The sequence below is a fragment of the Mastigoproctus giganteus genome, chromosome 8 (genome assembly GCF_048544385.1).
Source record: "Mastigoproctus giganteus isolate SK-2022 chromosome 8, ASM4854438v1, whole genome shotgun sequence".
Taxonomy (NCBI): domain Eukaryota; kingdom Metazoa; phylum Arthropoda; class Arachnida; order Uropygi; family Thelyphonidae; genus Mastigoproctus; species Mastigoproctus giganteus.
Genome location: NC_143582.1, coordinates 32,557,396 through 32,578,128, shown reverse-complemented (window position 1 = coordinate 32,578,128; position 20,733 = coordinate 32,557,396). Strand labels below are relative to the sequence as shown.

Below are 20,733 nucleotides of genomic sequence, written 5' to 3'. Positions count from 1 at the left end.
CAGTGTTCGTACATATATACACACAGAGAAACGTTTGCGGCCCCCTACATATATGTGGGGGGCCACAAACTTTTTTTTTTTATTTTTAAAAGGGTCCAGAGATCTCGATAATTTTTGAACCAATGTCTTAGAGTATAAATAAAGCTCCAGAATTAAGTAAATGTATCAGTGACAGGAGATTTATGGTACAATTCAAGTGATGGCCAACATAATCTATGTGAAGCATATCTCTCATTTGTTCTTTTTTTACTAATCCTGACAAACAGTCAATATCATGACAAATTTCAAATCATTCAAAGACCACTATTAATCACTATCATATCATTCAAAGATCACACTTATAAATGGTACTAAATACCATTTATAAGCAACCTGTATAGTTTTTTTTAATTAATTCCTTTCATGTTGATCATGTTTCTTTTCACTTGCTCATCAATAAACAACTCTTTTGGGACAAGACACTACTGTTCCAAATTTTGAACAGGCCAGCAGGATATCTTGAATATCAGAATAAAAGTCAGTCATAGTAGTAATAGTGGCATGTGATGCAAGAAAGCAAGCATATGAGCTTATGTAGCATCAGCCAAAAAAAAAAAACAATTTCACACATCCATTCCCTCAAAAGTTTTTCCAGTTCCTCCTTGAATTTATTTAAACTATCAAACTCCACAATGACAGATGGAAGTTTATTCCAGCAATTAACTGCCAGCTGACTAAAGGAAAATTTCCGCACGTCTATTCTACAACTGTCTTTCCTCAGTTTGAATTTATGCTCTGTCAGGTTTATAATCTGAGCAAGCAGAAGAATCCCATCAGAATTCAGTGTGCTCAACCCATTCAAGGCCTTATACACCTCAATCAGAACACCATGCAGGTGCCTAGTCTCCAGCTGCTGCAATTTGCAAAACTTAAGTCTTTCTTGGTAAGAGAACCCCTTCTTTCCCCTCACCAGTCTTGTTGCCCTTCTCTGTACACACTCAAGCAAATGTACATCCTTCCTAAAATGAGGCCTCCAAAGACCTGTATGCTGTACTCAAGGCGAGGCCTGACCATTGTCCTATACAAATGAATAATCACCTCCTTTTTCCTGCTAGCAAAATTCCTGTATATCATTGACAAAGCCCTATGACCTGCTCTGGCAGCCTGTCTGCATTGCTCAGAAAACATCATATCTAATTGCACAATTACTCCCAGGTCTTTTTCATTTACTAGCATCCTAAGTGTAGTACCACACAGTTGGTACATTCCTCTGGGGTTACTTCTACCCATATGCAGTACTTTGCATTTGTCAATGTTAAACTTCAGTTGCCCCTCTTCCCAAATTTTCTAGATCCTGTTGCAGTAGCACACTGCCATTACTGTCATTAACAACCCTGCCAACCTTTGTATCATCTGCAAACTTCGACATTAAGCCTGATATACCTTCATCAATATCATTGATAAATATACAAAACAACAGTGGACCCAACGCTGAACCCTGTGGGACTCCACTAATAACATTAGTCTACAAAGGGCAGCACCCATTGATTACCACCCTCTGTCTTCTCCCACTCAACCACCCTTTTATCCATCGTGGCAACCTACCCTTAATACCATTCTGCTCCAATTTGTACAATAGTCTTCCTTGTGCAACAGTGTCAAAAGCTTTCCTGAAATCCAAGTACACTGTATATAATATCAAAATAATTTTTTGCATCCAGTTCCTTTGCAAACACATCATAGTATGTAGAGAAATGGGCAAAACGTAGGCAGCTGATAGGCTACCAATGCATTCTCCATTTGCCTCTACTTTGATTTTACTAATTTATTCTTAAATTCGTTTTTTGGAATTTTCAAACAAGATTTCTTTAAGTGAAATATTGTTTGTAATATAACAGAAATTGAAGTAACTTTAATTTAAAATTGATTTATTGCTAACATTTATTCAGAGTACTATTAAAATATTGATTTAGAAGAGATTCAAATGATACTAAATACTTGATATAGATTGTGTTGGCTGAGTAACCAGTTGTGTGATAAGTACAAGAAAGTTTTCCATGGTTCTGTTGATTGATTCTTAAGTATGGTAAGAATATTACCCGATGTAATATTTAAAAAAGAATTGACAGTTATTATCTTTATTGTTAATATAGTAACTTCCTATTTTACTCAGTAGTTTTCTAACCAAGAAACTGAGAATAAACAGTAATCTTGATTAGCAGGTAAAGAAAAAACAATGGTAGCTGATGCCATTATCTCACAGCACCACCTAGTGTCAACACCATAAAGTGTACATTTCCAAAAAAAATATTTATATGGGTAAGCAGAATTTAGTTATCAAGTTGTGGAGACCCAAGATAATTCTTGCCTCTGATAATTCTTTATAATGAATATCCTAACATAGCTGTCAACTCTCTGGTATTATGATGGAGAATCCAATGTTTGGCTAAAGCTGGCCCCTTTTTTTGATAATATCTTTTTTTTTTTTTTTTTTTTTTTATGTGAACCCCAAACACGAGAGGTATTAGAACCTATAGTACTTAGTACCGTGCTTGGGTTGGAGGTTGAGAAGACGAAAGAAGATATTTGTTGACATTGGACTTGAACTTCTGTAGATTGTAATTTTCAGGAAATACGTGTGAAGGTTGTTCCAGAAAACGGCAGTTGAATGAATAAATGAGGAAGATGAAAAGTTGGTTCTGTGGGTTTGAAGTTGGACAGTAAATGGATGTTGGCTGGTGGCGGCATGTGTTCGGACTGTTTTGAAAGAGAGCGGGAATTATAGAAGCCAATTCAGAAGAACAGTGCCCATGGAAGTATCTGTAGAAGAGGCATGCAGCAGAAACAGTACGTCTATGAGAAAGTGAGTGGAGAGACTCTGTTAGAGATGAATCATTAATTAACCTAACTGCCCTCTTCTGAATGGAATCAAGAAGCCTGAGAGAGGTTTTGGGCACACCACCCCAGATGTGGGAACAATAGTCCATAGTAGGGCAGATTTGCCATTTATACAGAATGAACAGCTGTTTGGAAGAAAATAACGCCAAGAGCAAAAGAGAAAACCAAGTTTTTTAGATGCAGAGGAAGCAATATTTATAATGTGCTTGTGCCAAGAGAGATTAGAAGTCAGGGTAATCCTCAAAAGAGATATATCATTTTGCCTAGAAATCAGTGTCACTAAAGATAAGCATAGGAGTAGAAGAATCCTTTTTGTGAGATATAAGACAAGACTGAGTTTTAGAAGGGTTGAAATCAACTAAGTTGTCTTTGCCCCACTGGAGAATTACCTGAAGATCGGCATTTAAGGAATTGGTAGCAGATTTTCAAGAAGTTGAAGCTGATTGAGCAGGACAAGGTTTCTCAACTTGGAAAGTGGAATGCAATGTGCCATCATCGGCAAAACTATGAATAGGATTTCCAGTCAATGGAAGAAGGTCATTAATATACAAGAGGAAAACAGTGGGGGACAGAACTGAACCTTGGGGGGACACCAGCATTAGTGGAGAAGTTAGAAGACAGAAAGCCATCTACCATCACCCTCAGTGAGCGATCAGAGAGAAAACTGGATAACCAATTACTAAAAACAGTTGGCAAACCATAAGATGGAAGCTTGTTTAGAAGACCTTTATGCCAAACACGAACAAAAGCCTTTGAGATGTCAAGAGCAACTACTTGTGTTTCACCAAACCTTTCCATTGAATTAGTCCATAAATGGGTAACATAAGCCAGAATATCACCAGTGGATCGACACTAACGGAATCTATGCTGGCGATCGTTGATTAGACGGAAGGTTTCCAGGTAGTTTAAGAGTTGGCGATTAATTGATTTCTCCATTACTTTAGAAAGAATAGAAGTAATTGCAATGGGACAATAATTTAATGGGAGGGATTTGTCACCCTTTTTAGGAACTGGCTGGATATGAGCAAATTTCCAAGCAGAAGGAAAAACACCTTTGGAATAAGAAAGTGAAAAAAGGCGGCAAAGAATAGGAGTAAGTTCAGGAGCCACACGTTTTGAGAACAAGTGGAGAAATACCATCAGGACCCGGAGCTTTCTTAGCATCAAGATTCATCAAAATCCTTCTGATATCCTTTTGACAGAAGACCACAGGAGGCATTGAACGGAGGGTGTTGGGAATGGTGGGAGGTGTTTTACCAAGATCATTAATACATGAGCTGGAAGAAAAATGGAATGCTAGCAGATCAGCTTTATCCTTGGCTGAAGTGACAACAGAACCATCTGGTTTGAGCAGAGATGGGCAAAAGTTGCGGCCAATTGCTTTGGCAAGAGACCAGAATGCTCGGCTACCATTAGGGCAAGAAGCAAGTTTTCTACTCTTAGCCTGTTCAAACTCTAGTTTGGACTGATTAATAACTGCTTTATAATTGTTGCGAGCTTTGGTGTAGGCAGAAAATGAAACTGAAGAATTAGAAACAAGCCAATTATGATATGCAACATTCTTCTCTTGAACAGCCTTAGCACATTTATTGGAAAACCAAGGTTTAGATAAAGGACGAGATTTTAAAGTGGAGTGTGGGATAAAGGATTCCATTCCTGCAAGAATAATTTCACTGACACGATCTGAGCAAACGTTGACATCAGAACTTTTTAAACAGTAATCCGACCAAGGAAAAGAAGAAAAGAAGTCTCACAGGTCATCCCATTCTGCATTCTTGTAATGCCAAACAACATGAGCTTGGGAATAGCTATGAGATTAAGGTTCCATTGGAGAAGAGACAATCACCAAGTTGTGATCTGAAGTGCCTAAAGAGCCTCTCACTTCGACCGTGTACTTAGAAGGGTTGTTTGTGAGAAAAAAAAAAAAACAAGCGTAAAATATTGGCTGTATGATTAGGATTGTCCGGTATTCTTGTAGGTAAATGAACAATCTGTGCTAGGTCATTAGTAATTGCAAAAGCCTCAGCATCTCGACCTGCTGGGTCAGTGTGACTAGAAAATGGAAGCCAGCTGGAGTTGTAAACATTAAAATCTCCAAGGAAAATTACCTCACTGTTAGGAAAGTTGGACTGGAGAAAATCAAGTTGCAAAGAGAGGAAGTCAAAGAGCTTCAAGTGATTAGTGGAGTTGGGAGAACAGTAGAGACAACAGATGAATTTGACACAATGAGAGAGAGATTTTAAGCCAGAGAAGATCAAAGAGAGGAGATTCCAAATTGCCAAGTCACTGACAGGGAATATCAGAATGGACATATGCACAAGTACCACCTTTGAGGCAAAAGGAATCATACAGTGAATAATTTGGGCATCTGAGATGAGCAGTAGTTGAATCAACCAATAACTGAGATTCTGTCAGAAAAAGTACATGGGGTTTGGCAGACTGCAAGTGGAAATGGACATCGTTGAGATTAGAATTGAGACCACGTATAGTTGTGAAAAGAATTAGGAAGTGCTTATGGTTAATTACATAGTTTTTCCTTTGTTGTTTTACAATAATAATTTTTTCCCATCTTTTTATTTTCGTAAAAATACATTAAAATCTCAGGTTTTTAAAAATTCTACAAATTTTTTCCAATTTTTTTTACAATTACAGCCAGAATAAATACGTGAGAATATGGCCTGCAGTATGGCCCAGAGATGATATCCTCTCTCAATTTAGAAGCAATAAAGATTAATAAAAAAAATTAAAAATTTATAAAAAATTAATATCGTGAAAATTTTATTTTAAAATAAAATGAATGTACATAATGACAACTCTTAAGTTCACATTACTGATAGATTCTAGAAATATGAGCCAAAACACCACCCTCTCTGGTAAGTAAATTATAAAGGAACCCTTCTTTTCAATTTCAATAACTGTGTCAATCACAGTTATAAAAAGACCAGTGAGATAAACACAGAGCAATATGCCATGGACATCAAAATGTTGATGTGTAATGAACTGTAGTGTGCCACAACATTTTCAATAAGCTTGACTGTGTTTTATACATATAGTTAAAAAGAAAAAAAAAAAAGCATTATTGCTGTTCTACCTGTGCTGATATGATCCAGTTTAAATGCTACAACTTGAGATATTTAATACACTTGTAACATAAGGCCTTGAATGGGTTCAGCACGCTGAATTCTGATGGGATCCTTCCACTTGTTCAGATTACGAACCTAAGGGGGCATAAATTCAAATTAAGAAAGGACAGATGTAGAATAGATGTGTGGAAATTTGCCTTTAGCCAGCGGGTGGTTAATTGCTGGAACAAACTTCCATCTGTCGTTGTGGAAGTTGATAGGTTGAATAAATTTAAGGAGGAACTGGACAGGCATTTGGAGGGAATGGTGTGATTTTTTTTTTTTTTTTTTTTTTTTGCCTGATGCTGCATAAGCTCATACATTTGCTTTCTTGCATCACATGCCACTACTACTACTATAAGCTGTATAACTTTATGAATAAATTTGATAAATTGTGGACTTAGTTTGGAACCAGTTTACTCTCCGTCATAAATTCGTAAGACCAAGGCTTGTTTCCTTACAGCATCCAAAAGTTGCTGGCTCCAAACAGAATTCATTGACAAGAATTTAACCAAGTTTTCTAACACCATTCACAAAAAAAAAAAAAAAAAAAAAGTTTCCAGTACTACTCAATGTCATTGAGGATAAAGAAACTGATATTTTTAGTATCAGTTCTCTCAATTTCAGTATCAGATGCTACAAGTATTATGAAAGAAGAAAGGAGAGAATATTCAGCCTGAATATCCAGGCAAAAAAAAAAAAAAAAACTCAGTTCGGATCTCTTTCTGATGAAGCGGCTTTGGAAATGCTCTTTACAGCAAAGCCCTAAACATCACTGCCATTGTTATAAACAAAAAAAACAAAATTTGACTCTACATTCCTGAAGAGAGCAAAGTTTTCGGCTGTAGCCGTAAAGAATCATAATCACTTGATGTCTAACAGTCAATCCAAACAGAAATCTACAAACTGAAAAATCCTAGATAAGCTAGTCTTTGAATGCATACTTGTCTAGTAAAAAAAATCCTATGGCTCTATTTTACTATAAAATGTATATTGTCAGTGAAGTCTAATTTCTGAATGCAGTGTGCCCTTTAAAAAACTGCTTGCTTTTTCTGAAAAATCTCCTGCCTTCCTTCCTCTGGTTTTATGCAAAGAACTGTTTTCCCTTTGGCTGTATTGCAAAGAACTCTTTTTTTTCCTCAAACTGAAAATTACCCAATCTTCAGTTTTTCAAAAGACAAATATTAGCAGCTATGGCATGTAAAGTGGAATTGAATATAGAATATACTTAAACAGCTGTAAATACAACCTTTTATAAAATTTGTATGAACATTATACTTACTGTCCATCCTCCACCCTCATTTTCCATATCACAATAAACAAAGAAAGGTCTTTGTGCAAAGCTTGGTTGAATTCGGTAGATTCCAGTTTCATTTATGTTTTGAAGTTGAATTTCTTTGCAGTCTCTTGGAAGTTTCTCTTGAAATTCTGAGATGTATGAATATTAAGAAAATACTGTGTAATTATGACATTTACTTATGAAAATATACTGAAACAAAACTTTATGATGAACAGGCAGTGAGTTGAATCATTTAAGAAGGTGAATTTACTAGTTTTCAATATACACAAACTTACCTATAAATGAGATTTGGTAAGAGTTAAAAAATCAACAGATGGAATTTACACTCCCATATGCAGTATGGTCTTCGGTACACAATATCACAGCAAACAGTTTGTTTTGATATTGTGTACTGAATGGTGCAGTTTTTGATTCACTATTTTTGTTCCCACAAAAAACATATTACACATTATCTGAACTTTTTAAATTTCTTACAGGAAGAGTCAGAGTGTTAGTGTCAGTGATACTGACGAATGGCAAAGTTTGAAGAAAAACTGGGTAATCATAACAGAGAATGATCCCAAAGTGGAATGCTATTTATGCATTTACCAAGGAATTAGAAAATCTCATTTGCTGTAGCAAGGGATTCTGAAAAGATAAAAGAGAAAAAATATATATATACAGAAGCTGTTAACCTACTTTACAATAATAGATTTAACTTTAACCCAGAGGGAATTATAGTCTTCCCAAAGGAGGCAATAATCCCTTCTGGGTTAAAGAAGCCATTCCTCTCTAGCATCATACTGCTTATTTAACAAAAAGAGATAGGCAGCCCTGTTTTCATTTTTACACCACAATGAGTCTGTCTATATTTTAAAAACACATATGTAAATGCAGGATAATTTAAATAGAAGAAATTATTGCAAATTGAAATATACATGTGTAATGAATGTGTAAATGCAGGACAACACAAAAATATCACAATTAGCTGAGCATGCCGAAGAATTTCTAACGGTTTCAAAATAATGGGTGGAAATAGATTTCAAAAAAGAAAAACTAAACAGCGGTAGAGACATAGTAGTCCTTTGGAATGGATTATTTGAAAATAGAAATTGAATAAATGCAAGTATTATCTTATTACTAAATTGTGTATTGAAGACTTTAAGACAGCATCCTCTGAGTTGGTGATTTCTGTTGAATTATGATGTCCTTACAGCAGAAGAAATATAATTGTTTAAAAGTGGTCCTTGGTCTAGTTTGCATATAACCAATGCACCAAGAAGGGCTTTGTAAAATTATGCTGCAAAATAAATGCAGCATAATTTTACAATTGTTACTGATTATGGGGTAGTAGTTTACAAGTGTAATTTCTAGATGGATAACTCTTACAAAGAAAGTGGTTCCTTTAAAGGCACGATTAAATATTTATTTTTTTTTTAAAGATTTTTAAGTATACATACAAGTTATTGCAATGCATCAGTTCTCTACATAGTAAATCACTGAAGTTGGTGAAATGGAATCATTTTCATTACATCTCTTATAAGTAACACTTCCCCATTAGAGAAGCCTATTTGTTACTTATTCTCAGTGGATTCCACAACCCAGATGGCCATTTCAGGGCTACTTGGCCCTTCATCAGTGGATGGGTAGTTACCCATTAGTATAGCAACTGACAACCCAGTAATGAAATTAACTCCACACTATAAGAGATGCAAAATAGTATACAATGGTTAAAAGACTACAATAAAATTTAGGGCTAAAACTTCAAACCATGGAATTTAGTAGACATACAATTTAATGCAGTGCATCAGTTCTGTATGTAGTAAATCACTGAAGTTAGTGAAATGGCATTGTTTTCATTACATCTCATATAGTGAATACCTTCATATTGAATAAGTCAATCATTGTAAGGGTATTCACAATATCAGATGTAATGAAAATGATGCCATCTCACCAACTTCAGTGATTTACTACATACAGAACTGATGCATTGCACTATCTTGAATATCTAGTAAATTTCATGGTTTGAGGCTTTAGCCCTAAATTTCACTGGGTACCTACCCATCCACCGATGAGGAGCCAAATAGTCCCAAAACAGCCATTTTGGTGGTATTGACTGAGACTGTGAATAGGTAACTACAATCTTCTCTATTGGGGAAGTGTTATGTATTCCAGGTATAAATGAGTGAGTCTGAGTAAAATGGCTCCTTTTCCTTTCTTTCATGGTAAAATTTGGTCTCCTTCTTCCTGCTAACCCTTAAGCATTTCTCCAACTTTTTAGGAGTCTGTAGGTTAAAGAGCATTACATCCTTACTTATATACCCTGAAATGGCAGTCTGGGTGGTGGTATCCACTGTCTTCTCTAATGAGGAAGCATTACTTTTTCGAAGTAGTACAATAACAGGCAACTCATTGTGAAGATATTCGCAATATGAGATGTAATGAAAACAATGCCATCTCACCGACATTGATAATTTACTACATACAGTACTGATGCATTGCACTAATTTATACATCTATTAAATTCTGTGGTTTTAGGCTTTAGTCCTAAATTTTATTTTAGAGTTTTAAGTATTTATGTTTATGCTTTTGTTTTCTGGGATTTTTTTCAAAAGTGGGTTCAATTTTAAGTATGAGAACAAGAATGTTTTGATTTTTTTAAGCAAAGCAAGAGTTATATTTGTTTAAATGGACTCTTATAAAAGCAAAAAGTGTTGCATATTTATTTCTAATTTTAGTTATGAATTTACTTGTGCCACCTTTTTTCTTGTGGTGGCACAAATCTTGTCATGAACCTATTTTGGACAAAATTGAAACTAGAAGCTCTGAATTTTTACAAAGCAAAAAAAATTATTTTTTTTCTAATACAGCTTCAAGTTACCCAAAGAAGCTTAATAGCTTTGATAGCTGTGTTTTGATAGCCAGTATAGTTTTTTGTGGCAGTATGTGGACTCAGTTTCTCAATGTGTACTAGTTCCCTTGTACATTACCCCAGAATGATAACCAGCCCCAAAGTGATCATTTGTCATAGATCACCTCTAAAAATAGTTTATGATAAACAAAAGTTCAAGAATTTAAAACTACTGGTACACAACTGCAAGTTTCAAAGTGAGAATTAGTTTACATAGAATTAAGATTTTTTTTTTTTATGAGTTGTTAATTTTGTCCTCTAGTTACAACTTGAGATAGTAGAGCCAGAAAAAATCACTGCAATACTGCTTTTACAATAATTTCTGCTAATGATTATTCATTATTTACCCTGGTATTGCTGATTCGATGCACAAGTTAGAAACTGTGAATTATCTGCTTTTTCATCCTCTATGCTATGCAAGGTAGAGAGCAAATATCCTTTGGTTACAGTTTCTTCGCTGCGATGATACATTATCCTATAAATAAAAGTAATAAATGTGTTGGATGGATATTTCTATACAGGTAATTATAAATCCTGAAGTTATTAAATATGCTATTAAAATGTGTTTAGAAATACTGACTAAAATAGTACAGGCTGAAATTCTGTTATCAACATTTGGATTCCAGCACACATTAAAATAACTTTCCCATCCATGTGATACTTTCAGTGGACTCGTTAACACTCCAACCATGCATGTACAGGGTGTCTCAAAAATATTGGTACAAACGTTTAGGGGAGGTAGGTAACATCTAAAGGAATGTGAATTGCATAGGAACCCATAACCGGAAAAACGGCAAGTCAGTAGACGGCGCGGTAGTCGCCGCACGAAGAGCATGCATTGCATCGATATACGAACTGTGAGCTGGCCGACATGCGCCTAGTGTATGGATTAGCAGAGGACAATGGACGAGCCGCTCAACAAATTTATGTAGAACGCTTCCCAGACAGACATGTACCGAACCACCGTTTGTTTGTGCGTGTGTATCAAAATTTGTGCGATTATGATTCATTTAGATGTAACAGGAGTAGTGCAGGCAGACCATGTTCGACGCGAACTCCTGCCATGGAAGAAAGTGTGTTGAATGCCGTCCAGAATAATCCTACTACCAGCACACGTGCCGTTGCCTCCGACTTAGGAGTCGGAGGCAACGGCACCCGACTCCTAAGTCGGAGGCAACGGCACCCCGACTCCGACTTAGGAGTGTCTCGTTGCAGTGTACAGCGTGTCTGGCATGACAATTCCCTACACCCCTTTCATCTCCAAAGGGTTCAGTTACTGCTCCCCCAAGATCATCCTACACGTGTGGCTTTTGCGCAGTGGTTTCTCCAAGAAAGTGTTCAAGACTTGAATTTTCCAGCCTGTGTTTTGTTCACGGATGAGGCTTATTTCACTCGGGAAGGCTTATTTAATCAGCACAATGCTCATGTGTGGGCTCACGACAACCCACACGGTGTGTGCCCCCATGCGGCAACATCGCTTCGCAATAAATGTGTTGGCAGGTATGGTCAGTGATTGCTTAGTCGGTCCATACCTGTTACCATTCCGCGTGAACTCCGCTAAATATCGGACCTTTCTTGAACAAGTTCTACCAGGGTTATTTGACGATGTTCCAGTAAATGTGAGATGCAAGATTTGGTTTCAACATGAAGGGGCGCCTGCCCATTATGGAAGGTGTGTTGATGACCATTTGAACAGGTGTTTTGGGGCATCGATGGATTGGCCGTGGTGGACCCGTTGCCTGGCCCCCACGCTCATCTGATTTATCGACCCTTGATTTCTTTCTGTGGGGGGGGGGCCCTTAAATCTATCGTGTATGAATTGCCTGTGGAGAGGGAAATGGATCTCGTAGCGAGACTCGTCTGCGCTGCTACTACTATTAAAGAAACTCCAGGTGTTTTCAACAGGTCCGCCAATCCATGCTGTGTCAGTGTTACACATGCATCGTGTCTCATGGTGGAACCTTAGAGCATCTGTTGTAACATCATGAAATGCATCCATCTCATACTTCATTGTTAATATTATGTCAAATAAATGTTTGCCACTAATTGCTGTCTTGTGTCATTTCTGCTTCTTGTGCCTCTGCTACTACTTTCCCGTGATGTTTTTGGTTATGGGTTCCTAGCGATTCACATTCCTTTAGGTGTTACCTACCCCCCTTAAACGTTTGTACCAATATATTTTTGAGACACCCTGTATAGTACATGGTTACATAAGAAGGCATTTATTTTAACATCACCTCCTTCTAATCATTAATAAAAAATCATTAGAAGATTAATGGTTTTATTCTCCATCGGTGAACATTGTCCTATAATGGAAATTTTAACTTTCCGGATATTGACTGGAACTTGTGGGTTAGTCACTTGCCCACTAGCAACACTTTTGTGAATTTATTGATACTGTTTTCTACCGCAGCATGTTCAAGAGTCAACCAGAGGTAGTAATACACTTTATCTGATTATCAGCAGTGATTATTCATGCATTAAGAATCTGCAGATAAAGTAAATCCCACATCAGTACACTCTGATCACTGCCACTAGGTGGCAGTGATCACAGTGGACTGATGTGTGACTTACTTGAAGATGTAACTACCATCACGGGTAAAGGAAAGGGTTTTGGCTTTTGTAAAGTTGACAATGTTGGGACCAACTGATGATGTTACCAACAGCAAATTCTAAATTGGAAGCATTCAAGGAATTAATCTTGGATGCTACGAGGCTCATACCAACTAAGAAATACTGTTCGGGTTGAGACCTAAATGGATGTCAGTTGAATTAATGAGACTAGTAGCAAAGAAGAAAAATGCATGGGATGCATATAAATTATCAGGCGATACAGATGCCTGTGGTAGGTATAAGCTAGCCTTTAATCAATTCACAAAGCTGGTTAGGTAAGTGAACGCTGATTACGAGAAATCTTTGGCAAAGGATGCAAAGAAAAACAGCAAGGGCTACTTTACTTATGTAAATTCTAGATGATCCTGTTTGGCTTGCTGACAAACTAAATGAGTATATCTCAAGGGAAGTGGAAGCCAGAAGTTTATCAAACTGACAGGCAGAGGCGGATTTAATGGCGGGCGCACTGGGCCTCGACTTCTGAAGGGCCCACGCAAAACCCCAACTTTGTACGTAAAACCCCAACAAATTAGTTGAACTAATATGTTCAACTATTAGTTCAAAACTTTGTGATTATTATTATGCTATTATTAATTATATTATACATATATTATATTCAAATTTTATTGGAAATGAAACATTAATAGTACATAATATTTTTTATTTATTTAAAAAAATGGTTAACATGTATTTTTATTTTCCCTGTCTCTCTCTTTTTTTTAAGGGGCCCAATTTTTTCTTCTGTGCCAGGGGCCTCAACCGACCTTAATCCGCTACTGCTGACAGGGAGCTAAATGATTCTGTTATAACTGAGAATAAAATAGAGGAGAAATCATTGAAGTTAAACATAAGAAAGGCACCTGTGGTGGATGGGATCTATCCAGTTATATTAAGGGTGGCCACAAAGGAAGTAAGCAAACCCTTAGCCATAATTATGAGAGCATCCTTGGATTCAGGGAAGGTCCCCACAGACTGGAGATGTGCAAATGTATCCCCAATTCATAAAGGGGGGGGGGATCAAAGGGTGACACAAGTAATTACAAACCTGTTAGTTTAACTTCTGTTCCAGAGAAGTCTGGAACAGAAGTTAGTCACTGGTTAAAGAAGCAATGCAGGATTATCTATACAAGACTGCAGGTATAGTTCAGACAGCATGGGTTTATTAAGGGGAAATCTTGCCTGACCAATTTGATTGAATACTACAATATAGTCACAAAGGAACTGGATGCAAAAAATAATTTTGATATCATATACTTGGATTTCAGGAAAGCTTTTGATACTGTTGCAAATAAGACTCCTGTACAAATTGGTGCAGTATGGCTTTAAGGGCAAGTTGCTGCTATGGATAAAGGGCTGGTTGAGGGGGCAAGATAGACAGTTGTAATCAATGGATACTGCTCTTCATTGACTAATGTTATTATTGGAGTCCCTCAGGATTCAGTGTTGGGACCATTGTTGTTTTCTATATTTATCAATGATATTGATGAAGATATATCAGGCTTAATGTTTAAGTTTGTAGATGATACACAGATTGGCAGGGTGGTTAATGACAGTAATCAATCAAAAAAAAAAAAAAATCAAAAGCCTCCAATAGAAAGTAGAAAACAGGAAAAAGTTTGCAGGCAGGAATGAGAAAAATGAGATGTTGCAGCCTGAAACAGAAGAGGCTAGTTCTATCAGTCTCAGAATCTTTGTCAGGATTAGGCACCAACTCACTAGTGACATATTGCAATAACTACAGTCACCAATTATGGCTTTGAATTGTTTCATCAATCATCAATCCATATATTCTTCAGAGTAAGCATCCTTAGACTCCTCTTTGTTCAGACCAATGAAATTTTGCCTGAAAGGAATTTGAAAGTAATAATGTTGCCGTTAATACATTTTAACTTAAGTTGGCAACAAGATTTCCATAAACAAGTGATAACAGTGCTGATAGATTTTGTAAAATGTGTTGAAATTAGAAGAAATTATGCAGGGAAATAAATATCAATTTTTTTTATGCAATCATAGCAAGGATATTACAAGAGATAATGTGAAAGAATAAATATTAATTTTTTTGTTAATATTATTGTCTTCCTTGGTTAGGCCACAAACTTGTCAATTGTCCCTTATATTAATGATATAATATGATGGGTGTGTCAATTTATTGACAGAAAAAAATGCTTTTGTACAGATGGTATGCATTTTAATAGAAGGGATGAAAGAATATTTACTGATGCTATTGAAACTTCTCCTATAACAATCTTATTAAATTTCAGTTTGAACTGTATTTCTGTTATTTATGGTGGTGTCAAGATATTTGAATCCCTCCAGTTTTGAACTTGTAGTTTTCCGTTATTAGACTGTTGATGTTTTTGTATATTCAGCTAATTTGCAAGTGTTCTGTTCTTTCTTCTTTGATCTTAAGGTTAATTCTTTCAGCAGTTTCACTTCTATACTAATAATAAAGAATTTTATGCATATATAAATAATGGAGGGAAGGGACCAAGCTATATTAGTTCACTACAAGAGATGTTTAGCAACATCTTTGATGACCTAAACAAGATAGCCGATGAGCTAAATAAATATTTTCCCTCAATATTTATATAGGAGCATCTTTTGATACTTGAGTGCAATTTGCATTTGCAAGTTTTGCTGCATTGACAATGATTTTTCACTCCTGTCTGCCTTCTGCTATCTGTCTCCATTCTACAATTACAAGCCTTTCTGCATCACTCCTCACATTGTCTTCCCTTCCCTTCTTGGCCTTTCCTTAAGCTTGAAACTCTTTCATCATGAGTCCAAGTCTCTGATTGGCAGATTATGACTAGTATGATGATGATGGCTGTGTATAATTTAATGTTTGCATTTCAATTTGGATTTTAGAAGAGTGTTTAATAAGGATGGAGATCTATTGTCCTATAACAATCTTATTAAATTTCAGTTTGAACTGTATTTCTGTTATTTATGGTGGTGTCAAGATATTTGAATCCCTCCAGTTTTGAACTTGTAGTTTTCCGTTATTAGACTGTTGATGTTTTTGTTTATTCAGCTAATTTGCAAGTGTTCTGTTCTTTCTTCTTTGATCTTAAGGTTAATTCTTTTCAGCAGTTTCAGTTATTTGGTTGAACATTATTCCAGTTCCCTTTCATTTTTTCCAATCAGGATCAAATTATCTGCATAGTCAAACAGCTAAGAGCAAAGTAACTAACAGCATATCAGGCTAACAGATAAACATAATTGCAGCTAATTAAAGCAAATAGGATGAGTCATTTATAACAGTAAGTTTCATTTTCAGTTTTCTTTTTGCAAAATTAATGCAAAAAGCTTTAAGTTAATTTGTAAAACGTACTGCAATTAAATTTATATAAAAAAACATGACAAATGAGCATTACAATAAATATTTCATATATACTCAGCTTACACTAAAATAACATTCTAAGTTGAAGGATGTTAATGTCCTTTTTTATTTTTTACATTAATAAAATAAACTGAAAAAATTAGTTGAAAAGGGCTGCTTGTGAAGAATCTAAGTGCAGCCAAATAAGTAGCCCTTCATTAAGATGTATACATTTTATGTTATTCAGAAAATATATAACACATGAATAACGAAATTCTCACCAAAAGCTATTTTGAGTGTACATGGGGGCATTGCTTAATGATGTTCCAACTCATAAATTACATCCAGCCCTGTTAACAACACACAGAGTTAAATGAGTTTTGTTAATGTAAGGCCTGGCTAAATATAAATTCCCTTAAGGAATAGTAAATAGTAATCAAGTGTACTTTAGTATAGCGAAACTTGCCATTTAGTGATTCTCTAAGGGGAAAAAGGTTTTTCCTAAATGGAGTGAATTATTGTACGTTGTTTTATTTAAATTACTGGATATTAAATAAATTTTTAAAGACTTTTATAAAAAAAAAAAGTGTATAAATATAACTGTCCATGTTCAAGCCGCTAAATGCATTATTTTAAGTCTAGTTCTCATGGAGCAAAATTTTTTTCTTCCTAACACAAATTTTACCAAACAGAATTCTGAACATCATTAGACACTTTTTATGCATAAATAAATTAGCACTTCTTTTCAGTAAATTATACAGACACTAATGTACAAGACAGTTATCAAAAGTATCAGTTGTGTATATTAGCAAAGAAAAAGCAAACAAAGCTTGCTACAAATATACAGATCACCATAGGTTGCTCCATCCGTGCATTTGCACTTCAAGTAAAATGCTTTACTCTCTGTGGAGAAGTATGTTTCTGTTTATTTGAAATTGTATACCATCACCACCCAGACAATATTTTGTGCTTATTAGCCATTTAACATGTCATCTCCCATTTATGTTTTGCATATTCTGTTCATTATTGCTGAATCCTCCTCTTCAGTACGTTTAAAGCATGTACACAAATTTCTCACTGTATTAAGAAAGATATGAATTGGAGTATTAAACAAGAGAAACTTCAGCTGATGAAATTTTTATTATCACACATTGTATGATATTTCTTATGAATATAATAAATATAATTAAATAATGAAGAAATTTATTTTTCTCTGAATACAGAATTTTCAAAGCTGATGAAATTTTTATTATCATACCTTGTTAGATTGGCTAAATCTGTGATGTTAGTTCGAATGGTTCCAAGAGTATTTTGCAGGTTATCAGCCATTCTTCTCAAGCTGTATAGAGTTGTTTGCACAATCTGTAAGTTTGCTAAAATGTCAGAACCAGCATTACCTAATATGTTTGGCTCTGAGCTATATTCTGTCTTCTCAGGTTGCTGCTTATCTCCCAGTTGGCGTATTTGTTCCTCTAGCCAAACTTTATTGAGTAGTTGATGTTGTTGTATTTTGTCCACATCTTCTCGTAGTACCTCTTGTAATGTTATTACCTGTAAAAAATATTTAGGAGTGGGGAGGTTGAGTTAATAAAAAAATGACACAAAAAAGATATTTCATAACACTTCTAATTATGAACAATAGAAGCTAAATAAAAAAATCTGTAAATTTTAAAGTAGAATATTATGTACCATGGAAGTCTTAAGAATAAATGGTACATTATTTATTAATTGGTAAAAACATAAGAGACAGACATACCTGCATGTATACTTAATATACTGAAATTTTTATGTTCAGACATTGATTTTGTAATGTTTAAGGAATGATATCCAAAATAAATATAAAAATTGCTGCATGGTATTATAGAGGCACATGAATTTTCACAAAGGAATAATGTGTTGCAGTATTATAAATATATTCCATTAAAAAAAAATAATAAAATTAACTCATACATTTGTTAGTAGCCTAGCTAACAAAGTGGTGCTTGAAAATGACATCCTCTATAAGCGATAAAAAAAGTAAGACAGTAAAATGCTTTATAAAGTAAATTTAACAGCACATTCATTTGCATATTTATGAGTTTATGTGAAAGACCCATTCTGCCTCCCCCATCACAACATAAGTTGTGATGGGGGAAGGCAGGGTGAGTCCCCAAGACTTGCTTTTAATGTGGCTCAGGGTTGAGCAATACAAGCAGGTTTTATTATGTTTGAATTTACAAAATATGGTAAATTATCTTGTATTCCAGTTTCTAGGATTCTTATATTTGCAATCTGTTCTGTAAGCTTCTCTTATCCCATGTGGCTCTCCCGAACTGTGTAAATGGAGTTAAAATTATTCTTGTATCAAGAATGGTTTCATATACAAAGGATATAAAAAAATATATATTTAAGTGAACTTATCTACCTACGACAAGTTCAAAAATACTAAAAAAATAAAATAAAAATAATTCCTCCAAGTTCAGATACAGGATATATTTAAAGTTCTGTTTCACTCCAATTGATCGGATTAGTTTATTTGATTGGAAAAGTTTATCTCTTTGAGATCTCTGCTTCTAACGTATTGCTTCTCTGTTCACTGCAACTAATTGTCAGTATTGTTTAGTCTATGGTAAACAGCATATGGTATAAAATAGGACCAATGTACTTCACAGCAGAATTTCCCCGGCAGCATATCACTATACCAAATTATGGAATTTGTGAGTTTCGCTATGTGTAAAAGCTACTGAGATTTTATTAGATTTTAAATTATTTTGAGGCAGTGAAAATTGATTTGAATTTGGTATTGTAAACTTAAGGAAATTAAAGATTTCCTTCCAGTCTGCTGGAAAGGTTGGTTTATGAAATATTAGATTGCATAAAATATATAAAACTTTTAGTAACTTTCAGTAGTTCATTTATTTAATCCATAAATCTTATTCCTACACTTTCTCAATTTATGTTATTAATATTGAGTTTTTTTTTTAATTCCCCAAAGAATCAAATAATTAAAAAAAAAAAAACATTCAGTGCCCACATTGTCTGCTTTGACCATAATTATTACTTCCTAGTACTTTGCAGCTCAACAGGCATTGAGACCTACTTATCATGTGAAACTGTTTATATATTTGAGATTTGTGAGATGGCAGGCACTCCTCGTTATTCGTTATATCCTAAAGATGCTTCCAGTATTGTGTATTATGTTTATAGCCTAATTTGTATGTTTTGGGTTGAAAAAACTTGGAAAATAATTGAAGGCGTATATGGGAGGCGGGGGCTACTCCGTCCACCTGAGATCAGCTGCTCGAACCCAGATCTCTCCAAACAAATGGCAATGGCAAAACCACTATGTTTTCAGGGAGTACCTCGTTGTCTCTAGTTGGATTTTATCCTGTACACCAAGAAATGGTAGCAATCCACGACTCATTTACTCACCATGCCACACTAGACTACTCATTACTAAACTGCTTTTAATACATATATTGAGAACTCATTATGCCATGGTAACTGAAGCACCTGAATTGTAATTCAAATGCAGTTTAATTACATAATTAACACATTAACTGCTGTGAGACATGATATAGTGTCTCTGTCTTTTGATGTTTTCTTTATTATATTCTAGAGAAGAATCTACATAACAGCTTCAAAAAATATAATAAAGCATAACATTTTAAATTGATAAAAATATTTACACTTCCACTAAATGCTCTAATTATGGTTGTATTCTCATAAACTTTTACAATGAGAAACTTCAAAAATAATACTGTTAACCCAGACCTTGCAAAAACCGTTGTCGACATATTACTACTTTTTTTTTTTGTTTATATTTATCACAGAAGCCCATCAAAAAAAAAAATAATAATAAATAAATCATTTGCCTCCAAGATAGAGAGCATGCAATTTTTATTAGCTATTGTATTGTGGACATTTCAAGTAGGTGGAGTGCTTAGATATTATATCCCATCATAATTACATTTTGTTTCTTCCACTCGCAAAAATGTTAACATAATTATTGTATACTGTGCATTTTGTAACATGTGACCATACTTTCGAGATTGATTCAGAACCTGAAAACATTGAAAAAATTTTATATAAACATGTCTGATTCTGAATGGTTATTACAGAGCTGGCTGTTTTAAATTGATAAAAATTTTAAAAAATAAATAAGAAGAAACAAACATGAACTAGTATGAACCATTTTACTAGGTATGTGTGTGTGCTTATGTTTATTATGTTTTACCATTAAAAACCTCATAGCCATATTTTAAAATCCAAACAGCCATATCTGTAATATTTGAATGATTATCTATAATAACCATTCAATGGACACTGCTCTTCGTGGACTAATGTTATTAGTGGAGTCCCCAGGGTTCGGTGTTGGGCCCATTGTTTTTTTCTGTATTTATCAGTGATATTGATGAAGGTATATCAGGCTTAATGTCCAAGTGTTCAGATAATATGAAGGTTGGCAGGGTTGTTAATGACAGTAATGACAGTGCACTACTGCAACAGGATCTAGAAAATTTGGGAAGATGGGCTGAGAGGGTCAGCTGAAGTTTAACACTAACAAATGGGAATACTTCATATGGGCAGCAGTAGCCCCCAGATTAATGTACCGTCTTACTACACTCAG

At 35.0% G+C, this 20,733-nt stretch overlaps 2 protein-coding genes across 3 annotated transcripts in view; one reads left to right on the top strand and one right to left on the bottom strand.

Annotated features, from left to right (window-relative positions):
* The window catches only part of LOC150081426 (mitogen-activated protein kinase kinase kinase 4-like), a 350,096-nt gene that overhangs the window by 198,982 nt on the left and 130,381 nt on the right, over positions 1 to 20,733 (top strand). The gene's annotated exons all lie outside the window — the stretch shown is intronic.
* Positions 1 to 20,733, bottom strand: part of LOC150081427 (microfibril-associated glycoprotein 4-like) — a 90,604-nt gene that overhangs the window by 35,197 nt on the left and 34,674 nt on the right. For both annotated transcript variants that reach the window (XM_090379288.1, XM_090379289.1), the window contains 3 exons: positions 17,383 to 17,675; positions 10,537 to 10,664; positions 7,282 to 7,427 (listed from right to left, as the gene is read on the bottom strand). In XM_090379288.1, the coding sequence (XP_090235414.1) occupies positions 7,282 to 7,427; positions 10,537 to 10,664; positions 17,383 to 17,675 (567 nt within the window). The remainder of the gene's footprint in view (positions 1 to 7,281; positions 7,428 to 10,536; positions 10,665 to 17,382; positions 17,676 to 20,733) is intronic.